Below are 21,741 nucleotides of genomic sequence, written 5' to 3'. Positions count from 1 at the left end.
CTGGCCCTTACACTTGATTAGATAGTTTGGCTGTTAATAAAATTCTGGCTGCCAAACCATTTCCCAACAGAATTTTGAAGATATTACTTCACTGTATTCTAGCATCCAGTGTCACTGATAAAACTTTTAAGGTTGGTGTGATACTTATTCTTTTGTAAGAAGACTTGTTTTCCTGCCTGAAAACCTTTTAGGATCTTCTCTTTATCCCTGGAATACTGAAATATCTTAAAGTGCCTTGCTGTGGGTTTTGGGTTTTTCCCCTCATTCATTATAGTAGGTGTTTGGTGGGCTCTTTCAATCTAAGACTCCTGGCTGTTTGGCTCTGGGAAATTCTCTTCTATCATTCCTTTAGAATTTCCTCTTTATCGCCTTTGTTCTTTTCCTGGAAATTATAATATCTGATGTTAGACCCTCCTAGATTGAACTTCCGTATTGTTCTTCTTTCTTCAACCATTTCCCATCTTTTTGTTTTATTTTCCCAGAGATAACAGAAAATTATCTTACTGCTCTCGTCTTGAATGTTTTATTTTGGAAATCGCATTCTCCATTACTTTTTCAGAGTATTTTATTCCACATAATGGATCTTGATTCTCTTTGAGGATGCACAGAGGTTTTTTTAAGAAGTTTTTTTTTTTTACTAATCTCTAGTTGTCTCTGGGGCCAGGTTATTTCCTGGGGGGTGGGGGGCAGAGTATTTTTGTTTATCCTGGTCTCTCTCTCTTCTCTGTTGAAGGATTTTTTAAATACCTGGTGATACTGAATTGTCCATCCTAATTTAAAAGGCACTGGAAGTGTGGGGAGTTTTTGCATATGGTGGGTGACCAAGCCAGCTTCTTTTTTTTTTAAATGCTTTTTATTATGTTATGTTAGTCACCATACAGTACATCCCTGGTTTCTGATGTAAAGTTTTATGATTCATTAGTTGCGTATAACACCCAGTGCACCATGCAATACATGCCCTCCTTACTACCCTCACCAGCCTATCCCATTCCCCCACCCCCTCCCTTCTGAAGCCCTCAGTTGGTTTCTCATAGTCCATAGTCTCTCATGCTTCATTCCCCCTTCTGATTACCCCCCCTTTCTTTATCCCTTTCTTCCCCTACCGATCTTCCTAGTTCTTATGTTCCATAGATGAGAGAAATCATATGATAATTGTCTTTCTCTGCTTGACTTATTTCACTTAGCATTATCTCCTCCAGTGCCGTCCATGTTGCAGCAAATGTTGAGAACTCATTCTTTCTGATAACCAAGCAAGCTTCTAATTCCAGTAAGTGGAAAGGATCTGGTCATTACACTTTGGAACCCATAAATGGCACAATATGGAGAGCTTTGCAATAAGGTCCCAGTGCACACTCTTGTTGCCCAATTCTCCCCCGACAGTCTGTCTTTGTATTTCTTTATCCGAAGGAGAGACAAACACCTGGCTGTGGGTTAGTCCTTTTATATACTTTTAAGCAATCCCCCCCTTTTTAAGTGCCAAGGTACACTCCTATCCTCCATTATTCTGCAAACTGCAGGACAGAACAGCTCTTTCATTAGCTAAAGTTTCTTCCACATATACAGGGCTTGCTCCATCACTAATACTCCATATACTTTCCAGATTCTAGAAATTATTTCATATATCCCACTTATTGCTAGGTCCCCTACCATTCTTTTTATTTTTATCATTTCAATGATGTCTTGAGAGGGAGAGGAGTTAAAGACTTATACTAAAATATATTTAAGGTGTATGTATATCTTAAATAGGAAGCAATCCGGTCACTTCAAGGTTCAATGGACTTGATTTTAAGACAATTAGACAAAATCACTTAAGAATTATATCAATTATTATATCTAGGAAGAAAAAGAATTTGAATACTATCTACTCTAGCTTCCTATCCCAAAGTCTTAGAATACTATAAAAACAGCAAATAATCATACCTATTGCATAAATGCAGGACTATTTTTGAATGATAAATTAATTAGGAATATTTTGAAGTACAGATGTAGACAGGTCTCATTTGTAGTATATGCTTATTCAGATTAATTGTATGGCTATAAAATGTAAAAGACACAGAATTCACATGAAAAAATAAAGATACGAAAAGATGAAAGAGAAGTATACTCTGATTACTGAGATCTAGAATCAAAAATTTTGAGCTGGAAGAGACCTCAGAGGATAATGCAGTCCAATTATTTAATTTTCCAGAAGTCAAAATTAAGACTGAGAGAGTTTCAATGTGTAGAGTCAGTGAATGTCCTTTGCTAAACTAAAAGAAACAACTACTCATAGTAAAAATGATCATAGCTAAGTGGAGAATATAACAATGTCTTTTCAACACTGGAGAGAAGCTTTGATCAGGTACAAAACTCTGTAAGAACTGAGTTAACATAAATGTAACTGAAATGCCTAAATGATATTCATACTTACTCATTACCCCAGTCCAGGCGCACGGTGATATGCCGCTTAACCTCCCGCACCTGATCCTGAGTAAGGTGACCAGACAGTAGCTGCCTTCGAAGGTCAATAAGTTCATTCATCACATGGCGTAGCTTGTAGAAAAGATCTACTTTGTGTTTCTGAAAGGGCATTTTTGGTGTTGGGTGAGATGAAAAAGGGATATGGAAAGAGAATGAAAAAAGAAAGAGAAACAGTTAAACTATGAAAAGTGTTCATTTCTCTAAACCTCTAAAAAAGGCAATGTAAAGAGGAGCATATTTAAGAATCTTAAAGCAAAGTCCTTAGTTTCTACTGCCTAAAAATCTCTATATAAAGACCTTTAACAAGTAATATAATTGATCTGTCTCATGCAAAGTATCACTTATCTCTACTCCATTCCGGACAATTAATTTTCCAGTAACCAGAGTTACTAAACTTAATCAGAACAGAAAATTAAACAGGAGCCTCAAGCTGTTTCCTCTGTCAGAAGTTCCTATGTTTGTAGCATCTCTGGTTTCTCTAGAAGGGATCCTCAAGTCAGGGAGGGCAGAGAGAAAATCACTTGCCCTACTTTGAAGGAACTAAGGCTTCAATAAAAAGCCACAGTCTCTGGAGTAACATTCACTCCAAGTTTCCAGGCCTCATCTAGTTTTAATTAGCTTTTGTAAACAATATGCGTCCCTAGTGTCACAGATTTCTACTCTTTTCAGCTTAATAAAAAGTGTCACCTTTATAAGAGTTAAAGTGGAAACATTTTAATGAACTTAATTATGGACATCATAGGGGTTTCAACCTTATAGGTAAAAAATGTAAATGCCATGACAATAGATGCTTGAAAGAAAAAGATTTATTTAAGAATATAGATTTAAAAACTAAAGTCTTATATGCTCACAAGTGCTATCTTGGTTTAGAAATGTTTAGGTTTCTGTTATAGAGAAGCATGATTTTATATGATAATTAAAAGTTTTGGAATACAACTTATCTATAAAGAATGCTCTTTAAGGTCAGATCAACCTGTACCATATTAGAAAAGCCTCTATATGGAATGTCCCCTAAAAAGACCCTTGCTAAAATAAGCTCAATTAAAGTAACTATAAATAAAATTAATAATAAAGAAAATTAAAAACTAGCAGAATCAGCTAATATTCTTAGGTGGCAGTGATCTTATGATTAAAATGTTCAGGACATCATGCTACTTGGAAATCATCTAATGGAGCATGAGACCTTTAAAGGTCCATCTCATAGAGAAATTATTTTTAAGTAGAAGACCTTAGGAATCATGCACTCTAACGACATCATTTCAAATAGCATGTGGTCCTTTCCTCACTTGATGATCATATGAAGAAAAGTTAAGTACCTTGATGGCACACAATGCTGGCAGAAGGGCAGAACTCACAAATTCAGTTCAAGTAACAAGGCCTAAGCAAATTATATCATCTGGAAAATTGAGACCTTAAGGTAAGCAATAAAGGCAATGTGGACTTTGCTTCCAGTACATTCATTTCTTTTTGATAAAACAGGGCCACCAGTTGAAGTTTAAAATAGAAAGCTATTTTCCCATCAACCACACACAGTAATCTACTGCATACACACATAAGCATTTATTCATTCACTTGATTTACAAATGCTTATGGAGCACCTGATGAGTGCTATCACTTTGTTGTGATTCAAAGTCCCTACTTTCATGGTTTCATTCTAGGGAGCAGAGATAGACCAGAGACAAATACATAATGGTGGTGATAAGTTCTAACAAGAAAATTAAAGCAGAGTAGGGACAGGAGGTGGCCAATGGTGGGTTGGCTGGGGCATGGGGGAAGGTACTGCTTCAGGTAGGGTGGTCAGGGAAAGGCTTCTTTGGAAGTGGAACTTCAAGTAGGAACCTGAATGAAATAAGGTGACAGCACTTGGGAAAACTGGGGAAGTTTATTACGCTGTTAACTAACTGGTATTTAAATAAAAACTTAAAAAAAAAACTGGGGAAGTTTTAGAGACATCAGAAACAGCAAGGACAAATGCCCTGCTGTGGAAGTGGACTTGGCATGGTCATGGAGAACAGAGAGGTCAGTGCACCTGCAGCAAAGTGAACAAGGGGGAGAGTGGTGGTGATTCAGTCAGAGGCAACAGGGTACAGAGTAAGCAGGGCCTTTGTGTAAGCCATGTGAAAGGGTTTGGCTTTTATTCCAAGCAAGACAGGAAGCCACTGGAAATAGGGAGAAGAGTCATATGATAGGACTTAAAGCTTGAAAGCATCACCCTGAGTGAAAACAAACCATGAAAGGGCAAAGAGGAAAGCAGGGGTTCCAGTCAGGAGGCTATTTATTACAACAATCCACAGGATGATAGTTGATTAGAGAAAGGTAAAAATGGTAATGTAAAACCTCCAGGACTTAGAGATTAGACATGTTTTGTATGGAGAGCTGTCAGGATCTGCTGATGGATTAGATGTGGGATATGAATGGAGTCAAGGATTACTCTTTTTTCCTGACCTGGGAAGCATGTCTAGAGGAGGGAAACAAGGTTCAATTTGGACATGCTAGGTTTGACACTGAGATCCAACATTTACAGGTCAGAAAAGTGAGGAGTATCTAGCACAGGAAACTAAGAAAGAAAAAGTAGTGAGACAACAGGAAAAGCAGGAGTGTATTTAATATAGGGTTTTAAGGAAGACTGTCAAATGCACTGAGAGGTTAGTATAGACTGAGAGTTAGCCACTGCATCTGGCATTGTGGTGGCCATCACGGACTTATATAAGGGCAGTTTTTAATTCAAGAGTAATGGGAGAGAAGGGAATGGGAACAGAGTACAGATAGCTCTTTTGTAGAATATTCAGTAATTGGAAGCAGAGAAATGAGGTAGTATAACAGTGTTGTGCAATCAGGGGAGGGTTTTGTTTTTTTTTTTTGAATGAGACAAAATTTCAGGCTATTTTTATGCTGAAGAGAATGATTGAGTAAAGAGAAAAAATTTGATGATGCAGGTGTTAAGTCCTTCAGTAGCCAAGAAGAGATGGGTGCCAGGTCAAAAGGGAGGCTCCGTTTAGCCTGGATATTCTATATACTGTCACAGAGGAAACGCAAAGAACTGAGAAAATGAAGGCATTTGGGAGATTTGGTGACAGGAGAACTAAATTTTTCTTCTGGGTACCTATTCTCAAGGAAATAAGAAGCAAGGTGTTCTCAGCTGAGAGTGAACAGGGTAGGAGGTGGTGTTCGAGATTTGAGAATAGAGAAGATGTAAAACAGTTTTCACAGGGAGTGGTAACACAATCTCAGCCAGAGATAGGTAGTTCAACTGTCAGATGGTTTTGAGATTTGTGAACACTAATTAAAAGTGTGGTTATGTGTATTTTTTAAGCCAAGAGTAATGATGTATATTGATATTGAAATATCAGGGGCGCCTGGGTGGCACAGCGGTTGAGCGTCTGCCTTCGGCTCAGGGCGTGATCCTGGTGTTATGGGATCGAGCCCCACATCGGGCTCCTCTGCTGTGAGCCTGCTTCTTCCTCTCCCACTCCCCCTCTTGTGTTCCCTCTCTGGCTGGCTGTCTCTAACTCTGTCGAATAAATAAATAAAATCTTTAAAAAAAAAAGAAATATCAAGTATGTATGTATATATATGTGTATATGCATGTATATCTATGCACAAATATATATATTCATGCACATACACAAAATATTTACATAACATATACATGCACACATATACAATATCGATGCCAGAATATACTAATATAGTCTTTTAAAGCATCAAACAGTCCTTCATTAATCAAGAGTTTCTAACAGATTGTACTGTCCAAAGATGACTACAATAACTCCCAAGTACTATTCTGCAAAAACGTGACCCTAACACACCTCCAGTTTGAGATGGAATCTGTTTCTTCACACTTTTGAAACTGGGCAGACCCTGAGACTACTCTGATCTACTGAACACAAGAGCAGGGAGCTAAAGCTATTCTAGGAGCAGTCTTTCACTTGCCTCACAGCTTCAGCCTCCTGCCTCTTGGAATACATGTTCCTTCTGGGAGGTTCGCTCTCAGAATCCAGCTGTCATGCTGTGAAAAGCCCAAGCTGCATGGAGAGGCCACAAGGAGACACTCCAGTAAGCAGTCCCAGCTGTACGAGTGAGTCATCTTGACTGCTATGCCTAGCCCAGTAGAACCTTCAGGGAACTACAGCTCCTGCCCAAATGTGACTGCAACAGAATGAGAAACCCTATGTGAAATCTACCCAACTGTGCTCATTCTATCCAGAGAAGAATGGAATATAATAAATAGGAGTTTAACGCCACTAAGGTTTGGGGTAGTTTTTTATGTAGGTAATTGGGAAAACTGTACAATATTTTTTCCAAATAGAAAAATTATTGTTTCTAATTATATGAAGCTGGGAATGCTAACCCTGCACAAAGAATGAAATGGACCACATAATCAGAAAGTAGAACTGTTATTACAATCAATGTGGTGCTAATTTCTTTCTCCAGTCCAACCTAATTACTTCTTTGACCAGAGGTCATAGCACAAGAGACTGCTCCGCCAGCACTGCTATGACACCACCACGGCACTCTTGGATTTGCTGCCAGAAAACACACACCGTTCAAGGTGAGCAATCTGGAGCACCTGGCCCCAGAGCACGCAATTTACCTAGGATCACTTGACACCACAGGACAGCTGAATGGCCCCCTCAGGCTGAACAATCCTATTCTACTGCGAGTCCTGCTCCTCAGTAGATTAAAATAACAGTACATTTAGGTTGGTGGTAAGGTTTAGTTTTCCTGCACAATCATCCCTAGTTCCTGTCAAGGCTAAAATAAAAGGAGGAAAATTAAAAAGAAAAAGAAAAAGAAATCCACAGCCCATCTTAGCAACATGTTCAGCCTCTCCAAAAGCTCTATAGTCTAATATTTGTCAATAACAGTTGCAGAATATTTGGGAAGTATATTGAACAATCAGCAGAAACTATAAATTTAGAATAGTTAAACTACAACCACATGCCAAGCAGAGTTTGCCTCACCACTGCGAAAGAATCCCTGGAACTCTACAGAAAAAAAAATGTGAGTTTTAATACACCTGATTTTATTTTATTTTTTAAAGACTTTATTTTATTATTTTTAAAGATTTTATTTATTCATTTGAGAGAGAGAGAGAGAGAGAACGAGTGGAGAAGAGAGGGAAAGGGAGAAGCAGACTCTCCACTGAGCAGGGAGCCCGACACAACAAGGGGTTCAATCACAGGACCTTGAGATCATGATCTAAGTTGAAGGCAAGATGCTTAACAAACTGAGCCACGCAAGCACCCCTTAATACTCCTGATTTTAGAATTATTTTTACTAAACTGCTTGTAACCCAATGTGGAAAGAAAGGCTGTGCTGCAATGATGCATCTCAGTCAGCAAAGGTGCAAAGCTGTTAGAGTGTCCATCACCAAGTATGCTAGCTTTATTTTAAAACTACACATGCACAAAGACTGGTTAATATGTGCTAATGAAAGATTATAAAAATCTAATTTAAAAATTACATCAAAAGTAATACTATCCTCAAAAAGAACAAGTAACCTGCCATGAGTACTAAAAGCTTTAGGTGAAAACCAATTTTTTATTTCTTCATTTTTTATTATGTTCAGTTAGTCAGCATATAGTACATCACTAGTTTTTGATGTAGTGTTCAATGATTCATTAGTTGCGTGTAACACCCAATGCTCATCACCACACGTGCCCTCCTTAATGCTCATCACCTGGTTACCCCATCCCGTCACCCCCCCAACTCCCTTCTGTAACCCTCAGTTTGTTTCCCAGAGTCCAAATTTAATAGAAGTTAAACACTGCATCTAAAACTCAAGTTGTTAAGAGCAGATGCCCAATCTCTTTCTGTTTGTTTTACTTCTTATTTTTTTAATCTATATGTTGCCTACAAGAGACTCATTTTATTTTTTTAAATTTTATTAATTTTATTTTTTATTTTTTATAATTTTTTATTATGTTATGTTAGTCACCATACAGTATATCCTAAGTTTTTGATGTAGTGTTCCATGATTCATTCTTTGCGTATAACACCCAGTGCTCCATGCAGTATATGCCCTCCTTAATACCCATCACCGGCCTATCCCAGTCCCCCACCTCCCACCCCTCTGAAGCCCTCAGTTTGTTTCCCAGAGTCCATAGTCTGTCATGGTTCATTCCCCTTTCTGTTTACCCCCCCTTCATTCTTCCCTGCCTTCTCCTACCGATCTTCCTAATAAATGAAAAAAGTTAAGCAGAGAAAGAAACCAAATTATCATATGGTTTCACTCATTTATGGAACATAAGAAATAGGAAGATCCATAGGAGAAGGAAGGGAAGAATGAAGGGGGGTAAACAGAAGGGGGAATGAACCATGAGAGACTGTGGACTCCGGGACACGAACAGAGGGCTTCAGAGGGGAGGGGAGTGGAGGATTGGGATAGGCTGGTGATGGGTATTAAGGAGGGCACATATTGCATGGTGCACTGGGTGTTATATGCAAATAATGAATCATGGAACATTGCATCAAAAACTGGGGATGTACTGTATGGTGACTAATATAACAAAATAAAAATTATTTTAAAAAAACAACAAAAAAAACCCCTCCAGTATCTTTTTCATTGCTGTGAAATAGTCTCTTATCATGAAGTAACCGCTAATCCTATTCAAACTGTTTACATTATACATTGGAGCTCTAGAACTCATCCCAGTATAATATAAAAATATCTGAAATGCAATACTTGCAACCCCAGTGACTCTTCTGCCAAAAATATCTTTAAGCCCAGGAATTTAGACTGTCATTTTAGGCTGTTCCTCAACATAGTTGGCCAAAGCTTGAAACTGAGTTCGAAAGAGAAATTTCTGTGAAACAAAACAGTATCTAAATCCAAGCTATTTCCACAATGATCTTCAAGTACATATTTGCAAGAAATAAAAATGCAAAGCAGCAATGTGGAAATTCTTTTTAAACTGTTCACAAATATGGCCGTGTACCTAATACAATCTATTTGCCTGGCATACATGTTTATTCCTCCGCCTCTGAGGGGCCAGGACATCTTTCTCATTCCATTCTCAACCCAAACATATACTCCCTCACAGACTAAATGATAACCAAAATAACACCCTTTATAGTGTCAATCTTCTTTCATAACACAAGTATTTGCAGGAGAGCTAAGGCTTTAAGAAATTCTTTCTACTTTAGTTTAAATAAGCTGATCATATTCTTTCCTTAGAGCAGAAAAGAATCTTGATAAGAGGGGAGCAAAGTCAACTGAAAGGTAAAGAAAATATTAGTGATACCAAAAATAGAGACGGCAGTTGCTGATGTCAAGGGCACACATTCACAATGCTGAACAGGGTGAGTTTACCTGACAGTGGGCTGTGGACAGCTCAGGCATTCTCAGGCTCACAGGTAGCCCTTCTACACAAAACAGAACAAACCTCTACTTAAAGACAGCATTTAATCTGTCTCCTAGAGCTACCTCTTCTTACATACAGAGACCAATAAAAAACCACCCCAATTTTCTCCATGTACAATTATCCCTTCTTCCAAATGTTAAAGATAAAAGTTGGAAAGTAGGCAACTTGGCAGAAAATAGAAGACTGAAAACTGAGCCCTGGGGACAAGAAGGAGGAATACAGTTGGGGAAGGTGGGAATGTTGGAGGGAAATCAACAAGAATCAAGTCTATTTTTTTATAATAATTTTTTATTATGTTATGTTAGTCACCATACAGTACATCCTTAGTTTTTGATGTAAAATTCCATGATTCATTACTTGCGTATAACACCCACTGCACCATGCAATACGTGCCTTCCTTAATACCCATCACCGGCCTATCCCAATCGCCCACCCCCTTCCCGCTAAAGCCCTCAGTTTGTTTCCCAGAGTCCATGGTCTCTCATAGTTCACCCCCCCTTCTGTTTACCCCCCCTTCATTCTTCCCTTTCTTCTCCTACCAATCTTCCTACTTCTTATGTTCCATAAATGAGTGAAACTATAGGATTTGTCTTTCTCTGCTTGACTTATTTCACTTAGCATTATCTCCTCCAGTGCCGTCCATGTTGCAGCAAATGTTGAGAATTCGTTCTTTCTGATAGCTGAGTAATATTCCATTGTATATATGGACCACAGCTTCTTAATCCAGTCATCTGTTGAAGGGCATCTCGGCTCCTTCCATGATTTGGCTATTGTGGACAATGCAGCTATGAACATTGGGGTGCATATGGCCCTTCTCTTCACTATGTCTGTATCTTTGGGGTAAATACCCAGTAGTGCAATTACTGGGTCATAGGGTAGCTCAATTTTTAACTTTTAAGGGACCTCCACACTGTTTCCCAAAGTGGAAATGCAGTTGGCTGTACCAACTTGCATTCCCACCAGGAGTGTAAGAGGGATCCCCTTTCTCCACATCCTCTCCAACAATTGTTGTTTCTTGCCTTGTCTATTTTTGCCATTCTAACTGGCGTAAGGTGGTATCTCAGTGTGGTTTTGATTTCAATTTCCCTGATGGCTAACGATGTTGAACATTTTTTCATGTGTCTGTTAGCCATTTGTATGTCTTCATTGGAAAAGTGTCTGTTCATATCTTCTGCCCATTTTATGATTTGTTTATTTGTTTCTCGTGTATTGAGTTTGAGAAGTTCTTTGTAGATCTTGGATACCAGTCCTTTATCTGTGGTGTCCTTTGCAAATATATTCTCCCATTCCGTGGGCTGTCTCTTAGTTTTTTTGACTGTTNAAACTAAACAACCTGGAAGAAATGGATGCCTTCCTGGAAACCTATAAACTACCAAGACTGAAACAAGAAGAAACTGATTAAACAGACGGATTAATTATGAAGAGATTGAAGCAATGATCAAAAACCTCTCCAAAAACAAGAGTCCAGTGCCTGACGGATTCCCCGGGGAATTCTACCAAACATTCAAAGAAGAAATAATACCTATTCTCCTAAAGCTATTTCAAAAAATAGAAACAGAAGGAAAGCTACCAAACTCATTCTATGAGGCTAATATTACCTTGATCCCCAAACCAGGCAAAGACCCCCTCAAAAAGGAGAATTACAGACCGATTNATGACTGAAAAGGGAGAGGTCACGACCAGCACCATTGAAATTGCAAGGATTATTAGAAACTTTTATCAACAGCTATATGCCAAAAAACTAAACAATCTGGAAGAGATGGAGGCCTTCCTGGAAACCTATAAACTACCAAGACTGAAACAGGAAGAAATAGATTTCTTAAATAGGCCAATTAACTATGAAGAAATTGAGTCAGTGATAAACAACCTTCCAAATAATAAAACTCCAGGCCCAGACGGTTTTCCTGGGGAATTCTACCAAACATTCAAAGAAGAAATAATACCTATTCTCCTAAAGCTGTTTCAAAAAATAGAAACAGAAGGAAAACTACCAAACTCATTCTATGAGGCCAGGATTACCTTGATCCTCAAACCAGGCAAAGACCGCATGAAAAAGGAGAATTACACACTGACATCCCTGATGAATATAGATGCCAAAATTCTCAATAATATCCCAGCTAATAGAATCCAACAGTACATTAAAAGGATTATCCATCATGACCAAGTGGGATTCATACCTGGGATGCAAGGGTGGTTCAACACTCGCAAATTGACCAGTGTGGCAGATCATATCAACAAGAAAAGACTCAAGAACCATATGATCCTCTCAATTGATGCAGAAAAAGCATTTGACAAAATACAGCATCCTTTCCTGATTAAAACCCTTCAGAGTGTAGGGATAGAGGGTACATTCTTCAATTTCATAAAAACCATCTATAAAAGCCTACAGCGAATATCATTCTCAACAGGGAAAAGCTGGAAGCCTTTCCCTTAAGATCAGGAACACGACAAGGATGCCCACTCTCGCCACTATTATTCAACATAGTACTAGAAGTCCTTGCAACAGCAATCAGACAACAAAAAGGGATAAAAGTATCCAAATTGGCAAAGAAGTCAAACTATCTTGNAGATCAGGAACACGACAAGGATGCCCACTCTCGCCACTATTATTCAACATAGTACTAGAAGTCCTTGCAACAGCAATCAGAAGACAAAAAGGGATCAAAGGTATCCAAATCGGCAAAGAAGAAGTCAAACTGTCTCTCTTTGCAGATGACATGATACTCTATATGGAAAACCCAAAGGAATCCACTCCCAAACTATTAGAAGTTATAGAACAATTCAGTAAGGTGGCAGGATACAAAATCAATGCCCAGAAATCAGTTGCATTTCTATACACGAACAATGAGACTGAAGAAAGAGAAATTAGGGAATCCATTCCATTTACAATAGCACCAAAAAGCCTACATTATCTCGGAACTAACTTAACTAGAGACGTAAAGATTCTGTATTCTAGAAACTACAAATCACTCTTGAAAGACATTGAATNCTTTTGAAAGATATTGAGGAAGACATAAAAAGATGGAAAAATATTCCATGCTCATGGATTGGAAGAATTAACATAGTTAAAATGTCTATGCTACCCAGAGCAATCTACACTTTCAATGCCATCCCGATCAAAATACCAATGACACTTTTCGAAGAACTGGAACAAACAGCCCTTAAATTTGTGTGGAACCAGAAAAGACCCTGAATTGCCAAGGAATTGTTGAAAAAGAAAAACAAAGCTGGGGGCATCACGTTGCCAGATTTGAAACTATACTACAAAGCTGTGATCACCAAGACAGCATGGTAGCGGCACAAACACAGACACATAGACCAATGGAACAGAATAGAGAACACAGAAAGGGACCCTCGGCTTTTTAGGCAACTAATCTTTGATAAAGCAGGAAAAAACATCCAGTGAAAAAAAGACAGTCTCTTCAATAAATGGTGCTGGAAAATTAGACAGCTATATGCAAAAGAATGAAACTGGACCATTCTCTCACACCATACACAAAGGTAAACTCCAAATGGATGAAAGACCTCGATGTGAGACAGGAATCCATCAAAATCCTAGAGGAGAACATAGGCTGTAACCTCTTTGACATCGGCCACAGCAACTTTTTTCATGACACATCTCCAAAGGTAAGAGAAACAAAAGAAAAAATGAACTTGTGGGACTTCATCAAGATAAAAAGCTTCTGCAGAGCCAAGGAAACAGTCAAAGAAACCAAGAGGCAGCCCACGGAATGGGAGAAGATAGTTGCAAATGACACTACAGATAAAAGAATCAAGTCTATTATCTATACAGAAAGACTCAGGGATTGGAAGTACCAGGAACCCCTGAAGGTGTGTGTGTGTGTGTGTGTGTGTGTGTGTGTGTGTGTGTGTGGTGGGTCTGAAGTATGTACCTTGGGAATGGAAACAGAACTGATTATAAGTCTTTTAAAAGTCTGTTAAGACACTTAACTATAGAGAACAAACTGATGGTTACCAGAGGGGAGGTGGGCGGGGGGTGGGTGGGTGAAACAGGTGAAGGGGGTTAAGGGTGAACTTGCTGTGATGAGCACTGGATGTTGTATGAAAGTGCTGAATCACTAAATTGTACAACTGAAATTAATATTACACTGTAAGTTAACTATCTGGAATTTCAATAAAAACTTAAAAAACAAAATAACAAAATAGAGTTTTCTAAAGTAAAAAAATTAAATAGAGTATTTTTTTCTATTAAAAAAAAAAGTCTGTAAGACATTCAGTTCATTATCCCTAACTGTATTCTGCCAGGCTTTCTCCCCGGATACCTTTTTCCATGTGATAGTTTACTCTCCACAGAGGTTAAAACAGGGTCTATATACTGAAGGGCACTAAACAGAACTAATGATGTTTAAAACAGGGATATAAAGTCTAAGATTACAGCCACTTTGGAAAACAGTGTGGAGGTCCTTCAAAAAGTTAAAAATAGAGCTACCCTATGACCCAGGAATTGCAGTACCTAGTATTTACCCCAAAGATACAGACATAGTGAAGAGAAGGGCCATATGCACCCCAACGTTCATAGCAGCATTGTCCACAACAGCTAAACTGTGGAAGGAGCCGAGATGCCCTTCAACAGATGACTGGATTAAGAAGATGTGGTCCGTATATATCATGGGATATTACTCAGCCATCAGAAAGAACGATTACCCAACATTTGCAGCAACATGGATGGGACTGGAGGAGATTATGATAAATGAAATAAGTCAAGGAGAGAAAGACAATTATCATATGGTTTCACTCATTTATGGAACATAAGGAATAGCAGGGAGATCAGTAGGAGAAGGAAGGGAAGAATGAAGGGGGGGGGTAAACAGAAGGGGGAATGAACCATGAGAGACTATGGACTCTGGGGAACAAACTGAGGGCTTCAGAGAGGAGGGGGGTAGGGGACTGGGATAGGCCGGTGATGGGTATTTAGGAGGGCATATATTGCATGGAGCACTGGGTGTTACATGCAAACAATGAATCATGGAGCACTACATCAGAAACTAATGATGTACTATACGGTGACTAACATAACATAATAAAAAATTTTAAAAAAAAGATTATGTAGTAAACAATGGGATCCCTGGTGCCCTTCCCACAAGGAGCTCCCAAAATGCTGACAGCCAGGCTTAAACCTTCCTAAGAAGGAGTATGCAAAATCTTCACTGGGAAAATTCGGCCCCGGGAAAAGACCCTTAAATACTGACAGTTGCTCTCCTTCTGCCATGAAAAGTCAGCTCCTCTTCTAATCACTCTATAGTAATGTCCACTGGTTAGGAAATACTAGCCCCATTCACAGAGACTTCTGGCAACACTTTAATGCCTCATTCTTAAATATCAATAGAAAAGAATATAACATATAATGAAATAAACTTCCAACATGAAGTTAAGAGACCAAAACAATCAGAAAAATGGAAACTGGAGAGACAGAAACAATGCCAGAAGTAAAAGAAAATTTCAAAAAAGCAATAATTAGTATTTTCAGAGAGCATAGAGATTACAGTACATCCATGAAATAAGAAGATATAACAGAAAAGAGCAAAAGCTCTAGAGCCCAAAAGAACTTTTGGAAATTAAAGATAAGATTGATGTAATTTAAGGCAAAATTCAGTGAAAGTGATGGAAGAGAAAGCTGAGGAATTCTGCCAGAAAACAGAACAAAAAAAGTATGCAATGGGTAAATGGGGGTGAAAATATAAGAAAATTAGTGAATTATTCCAGGATGTCCAATTCTAATAAAAGAATTACAGGAAGGGAGAACTACGGAAACAGATGGGAAGAAACGGTCAAGGAACTAATACAATACATGTCTCCCAGGACTAAAGGAAATGAGTTTCTATGATGATAGAACTCACTGAGTAGTCAGCATAATCAAGGAAAAAAGATCTAACCAAGACGCATTACTGTAAAATTGCAGAACACTGGGAACAAAGAGATGATCCTAAAATCTTTCATGGAAAACAACTTGTCAATAAAAGAGTCGGGAACTAGAATGACATTGGACTTGTCAACAACAACACTAGAAGCTAAAATATAATGAAGGAATGTTTTTAAAACTACTGTAGTTTATTTGTAACCAAGAATTTTATATCAAGCCAAACTATCAACCAAACTAAGGGTAAAGGCATTTCAAAAATGCAGAATCTCAAAAAAAAAAATTCTCCCATATACTTTTCTCAGGAAGCTATGCAGACAGTGATTCATCAAATTAGAAAGTAAACCAAGAATTAAGATGATATTGATTTAATCCAGGAGGCAGAGGGACCTAGGAAAGGGGCAAAGAAAATTCTAAGGCCAGATTAACACAAGAGGTTGGAGAGTTCTAGACAAGAAATCACTGAGAAAAAAAATTAAACTGGTAAAATACCTAAAGTGTTTGGACATGCTCAAGGAGATTTTCATTTCTTTTTCTTTTTTTTTTTTAATTTTATTTTATTATATTGTGCTAATCACCATACAGTACATCCCCAGATTCCGATGTAAAGTTTGATGCTTCATTAGTTGCGTATAACACCCAGTGCACCATGCAATACGTGCCCTCCCTACTACCCATCACCAGGCTATCCCCTTCCCCCACCCCCTCCCCTCTGAAGTCCTCAGTTTGCCTCTCACAGTCCATAGTCTCTCATGTTTCATTCCCCCCTCTGATTACCCCCCTTTTCTTTATCCCTTTCTTCCCCTACCGATCCTCCTAGTTCTTATGTTCCATAGATGAGAGAAATCATATGATAATTGTCTTTCTCTGCTTGACTTATTTCACTTAGCATTATCTCCTCCAGTGCCGTCCATGTTGCAGCAAATGTTGAGAATTCGTTCTTTCTGATAGCTGAGTAATATTCCATTGTATATATGGACCACAGCTTCTTAATCCAGTCATCTGTTGAAGGGCATCTCGGCTCCTTCCATGATTTGGCTATTGTGGACAATGCAGCTATGAACATTGGGGTGCATATGGCCCTTCTCTTTACTACGTCTGTATCTTTGGGGTAAACACCCAGTAGTGCAATGGCTGGGTCATAGGGTAGTTCAATTTTTAACTTTTTAAGGGACCTCCACACTGTTTTCCAGAGTGGCTGTACCAACTTGCATTCCCACCAACAATGTAGGAGGGATCCCCTTTCTCCACATCCTCTCCAACAATTGTTGTTTCTTGCCTTGTCTATCTTTGCCATTCTAACTGGCGTAAGGTGGTATCTCAGTGTGGTTTTGATTTGAATTTCCCTGATGGCTAATGATTTTGAACATTTTTTCATGTGTCTGTTAGCCATTTGTATGTCTTCATTGGAAAAGTGTCTGTTCATATCTTCTGCCCATTTTATGATTTGTTTATTTGTTTCTCGTGTATTGAGTTTGAGAAGTTCTTTGTAGATCTTGGATACCAGTCCTTTATCTGTGGTGTCCTTTGCAAATATATTCTCCCATTCCGTGGGCTGTCTCTTAGTTTTTTTGACTGTTTCCTTGGCTGTGCAGAAGCTCTTTATCCTGATAAAGTCCCATAAGTTCATTTTATCTTTTATTTCTCTTGCCTTTGGAGATGTGTCGTGAAAAAGGTTGCTCTGGCCGATGTCATAGAAGTTGTTGCCTATGTTCTCCTCTAGAATTTTGATGGATTCCTGTCTCACATTGAGGTCTTTCATCCATTTGGAGTTTATTTTTGTGTATGGTGTGAGAGAGTGGTCAAGTTTCATTCTTTTGCATGTAGCTGTCCAATTTTCCCAGCACCATTTATTGAAGAGACTGTCTTTTTTCCACCGGATGTTTTTTCCTGCTTTATCAAAGATTAGTTGCCCAAAGAGCCGAGGGTCCATTTCTGGGTTCTCTATTCTGTTCCATTGGTCGATGTGTCTGTTTTTGTGCCAGTACCATGCTGTCTTTGTGATCACAGCTTTGTAGTACAGCTCGAAATCCGGCATTGTGATGCCCCCAGCTTTGTTTTTCCTTTTCAACAGTTCCTTGGAGATTCGGGGCCTTTTCTGGTTCCATACAAATTTAAGGACTATTTGTTCCAGTTCTTTGAAAAATGTCCTCGGTATTTTGATCGGGATAGCATTGAAAGTGTAGATTGCTCTGGGTAGTATGGACATTTTAACTATGTTAATTCTTCCAATCCATGAGCATGGAATATTTTTCCATCTTTTTATGTCTTCCTCAATATCTTTCAAAAGTGATCTATAGTTTCTAGCATATAGGTCCTTTACGTCTCTGGTTAAGTTAATTCCAAGGTAACGCATGGTTTTTGGTGTTATTGTAAATGGGATGGATTCCCTAATTTCTCTTTCTTCAGTCTCGTTATTCGTGTATAGAAATGCAACTGATTTCTGGGCATTGATTTTGTATCCTGCCACCTTACTGAATTGTTCTATAACTTCTAATAGTTTGGGAGTGGATTCCTTTGGGTTTTCCATATAGAGTATCATGTCATCTGCAAAGAGAGACAGTTTGACTTCTTCTTTGCCGATTTGGATACCTTTGATCCCTTTTTGTCTTCTGATTGCTGTTGCAAGGACTTCTAGTACTATGTTGAATAATAGTGGCGAGAGTGGGCATCCTTGTCGTGTTCCTGATCTTAAGGGAAAGGCTTCCAGCTTTTCCCCATTGAGAATAATGCTTGCAGTAGGCTTTTCATAGATGGCTTTTATGAGATTGAGAAATGTACCCTCTATTCCTACACTCTGAAGGGTTTTAATCAGGAAAGGATGCTGTATTTTGTCAAATGCTTTTTCTGCATCAATTGAGAGGATCATATGGTTCTTGAGTCTTTTCTTGTTGATATGATGTATCACATTGATTGATTTGCGAGTGTTGAACCATGCTTGCATCCCAGGTATGAATCCCACTTGGTCATGATGGATAATCCTTTTAATGTACTGTTGGATTCTATTAGCAAGGATCTTGTTGAGGATTTTGGCATCCATATTCATTAGAGAAATCGGTCTGTAATTCTCCTTTTTGAGGGGGTCTTTGCCTGGTTTGGGGATCAAGGTAATATTAGCCTCATAGAATGAGTTTGGTAGCTTTCCTTCTGTTTCTATTTTTTGAAATAGCTTTAGGAGAATAGGTATTATTTCTTCTTTGAATGTTTGGTAGAATTCCCCAGGAAAACCGTCTGGGCCTGGAGTTTTATTATTTGGAAGGTTGTTTATCACTGACTCAATTTCTTCATAGTTAATTGGCCTATTTAAGAAATCTATTTCTTCCTGTTTCAGTCTTGGTAGTTTATAGGTTTCCAGGAAGGCCTCCATCTCTTCCAGATTGTTTAGTTTTTTGGCATATAGCTGTTGATAAAAGTTTCTAATAATCCTTGCAATTTCAATGGTGCTGGTCGTGACCTCTCCCTTTTCAGTCATAATTTTAATAATCTCAGTCCTTTCTCTTTGTTTTTGGACAAGTTTTGCCAGTGGTCTATCAATTTTATGGATTCTCTCAAAGAACCAGCTTCTAGTCCTGTTGATCTGCTCTACTGTGGTTCTGGTCTCTAATTCATTGATTTCTGCTCTAATCTTGGTCAACTCCTTCCTTGTCAGTGGGTTAGGCCTGTCCCTCTGTTGCTGTTCCAGTTTCTTGAGGTGAGAATATAGAAACTGCATTTTAGATTTTTCTATTCTTTTGAGTGAGGCTTGGATGGCTATGTATTTCCCCCTTAGGACTGCCTTTGCAGTATCCCATAGGTTTTGGACCGTTGTGTATTCATTCTCGTTGGTCTCCATAAATTGTTTAATTTGTTTTTTGATTTCCTGGTTTATCGAGTCATTCTTGAGCAGGATGGTTCTTAGCCTCCAAGTGTTTGAGTTTCTTCCAGGTTTTTCCTTGTGGTTGAGTTCCAATTTCAGAGCGTTGTGGTCTGAGAATATGCAGGGGATAATTTCAATCTTTTGGTATTGGCTGAGACCTGTTTTGTGTCCCAGAGCATGATCTATTCTTGAGAATGTTCCATGGGCATTTGAATAGAATGAGTATTCTTTGGTTCTGGGGTGTAGTGTTCTATATATATCTATGAGGTCCAACTCGTCGAGTATGGCATTCAAAGCCTTTGATTCTTTGCTTAGTTTTTGCCAGGGTGTTCTGTCTATTTCTGATAGTGGGGTGTTGAGGTCCCCTACTATTACTGTGTTCTTATCTATATGTCTCTTTATTTTGGTTAAGAGTTGGCTTGTGTATCTTGCTGCTCCCCTGTTGGGGGCATATATATTAATAATTGTCATATCCACTTGTTGAATACTTCCTTTAAGAATAATATAGTGCCCTTCTGTATCTCTCTCTATGGCCTCTAGTTTAAAATCCAGTCTATCTGATATGAGAATTGCTACTCCAGCTTTCTTTTGAGGTCCATTTGCGTGGAAGATGGTACTCCATCCCCTTACTCTAAGTCTGAATGCATCTTTGGGTTCAAAATGAGTCTCTTGTAGACAGCAAATGGATGGGTCATGTCTTTTTATCCAATCTGCAACCCTGTGGCGTTTTATGGGAGAGTTTAAGCCATTTAGATTGATAGAGATTATTGACAGATATGATTTTAATGATGCCATTTCTCTTTAAAGTCTTTGTATCGGTTGTGACTTGCTGCTCTGTATCACTCTTGGGGCCTTTTTACCTTTATAGAGCCCCCCTTAATATCTCCTGTAGGGCTGGTTTCGTGGTTACGAAATTGGTTAATGATTGGCGATTTTGGAACGTCTTTATTTCTCCATCAATTCTGAATGACAGCTTTGCTGGATAAAGGATCCTTGGCTGCATGTTTTTCTCTGAAAGAGCTTTAAAAATGCCCCCCCAAGCCTTTCTCTCATTCCAGGTCTCTGTAGACAGGTCTGACGTAATCCTGATACCTTTGCCTTGGTACGTGAGAAATTTCTTTGCCCTGGCCGCTTTCAATACTGTATCCTTGGATCTAATATTTGCGAATTGCACTATGACATGCCGTGGCGTAGGTTTGTCCTGGTTGAGCTTGGATGGGGTCCTCTCTGCCTCTTGGACACGAATGCTTGTTTCCCTTGCTAGATTAGGGAAGTTTTCAGCTACAATTTGTTCAAATATCTCTTCTAGACCTCTGTTTTTCTCCACCCCTTCAGGGATGCCGATGATTCTGACATTGGATCGTTTCATAGAGTCAGTAATCTCCCGTAATCTACATTCGTGGGCGTGGATTTTTTTAAGACCAGCTTCTATTTTCGTTTTTTCTTCTACTAACCCATCCTCCAATTCGCTAACGCGTTCCTCTGCCTCGGTGACCCTGGCCGTCAGAGCCTCTAGTTTTGACTGTATTTGGCCCATAGAATTTTTAATTTCTGTCAGATTCGCTCTCATTTCTGCCCTTAGGGATTCTATATTCTCAGCAACGCTTTCTCTGATGCTTTTTTCAAGTTTACTCATCATCTTGACCATTGTTGCTCTGAATTCCATTTCTGATAATTGGGATACATCCATATGTATTAATTCTGTGGCCGAGGCCAATTCTGTGGCAGAGGCCACAGACTCATTATCTTTTCTTTGCTGGGGGGGACTTCTCCTTCTCGTCATTCTGATGAAGAGAGATTGCAGGGTTGTCCAGAGCCCAAGTGTTGACTGGGACCCAGGCCGTGCGCCCTTGTTTTATAGAGATCTTAGGGATGTGGGCTTCTTCCTTAAAGAGTTTATTTATTTATTTGAGAGAGAGAGAGACAGTCAGCAAGAAAGGGAACCCAAGCAGAGGAGTGGGAGAGGAAGAAGCAGGTTCCCGGTGGAGAAGCCCGATGAGGGACTCCTTTCCGGAACGTTGTAAACACACCCTAATCCGAAGACAGGTGCTTGGTGACTGCGCCACTCAGGCGCTCCGGGTTGTGGGCTTCTTGATTTTTCAGCCTGCCTTCTGGGGGAGGGGCCTGCCTGCCGGTACTCAGAAAACCCTGTTTGGGTAGAGTCTCTGTGTCCCTTGCGA

The 21,741-nt window shown here is 39.0% G+C and overlaps 1 protein-coding gene across 3 annotated transcripts in view; it reads right to left on the bottom strand.

Annotated features, from left to right (window-relative positions):
• DOCK3 (dedicator of cytokinesis 3) overlaps nucleotides 1–21,741 on the bottom strand; it is a 480,644-nt gene that overhangs the window by 200,697 nt on the left and 258,206 nt on the right. For 2 of the 3 annotated variants that reach the window (XM_034658384.1, XM_034658385.1), the window contains one exon: nucleotides 2,411–2,559. The exons of the other annotated variant lie outside the window; for it this stretch is intronic. In XM_034658384.1, the coding sequence (XP_034514275.1) occupies nucleotides 2,411–2,559 (149 nt within the window). The remainder of the gene's footprint in view (nucleotides 1–2,410; nucleotides 2,560–21,741) is intronic. 3 annotated transcript variants of the gene reach the window in all.

Source organism: Ailuropoda melanoleuca, chromosome 4 (genome assembly GCF_002007445.2).
Source record: "Ailuropoda melanoleuca isolate Jingjing chromosome 4, ASM200744v2, whole genome shotgun sequence".
NCBI classification, from domain to species: domain Eukaryota; kingdom Metazoa; phylum Chordata; class Mammalia; order Carnivora; family Ursidae; genus Ailuropoda; species Ailuropoda melanoleuca.
This window is presented reverse-complemented; position numbering and strand designations above follow the sequence as displayed.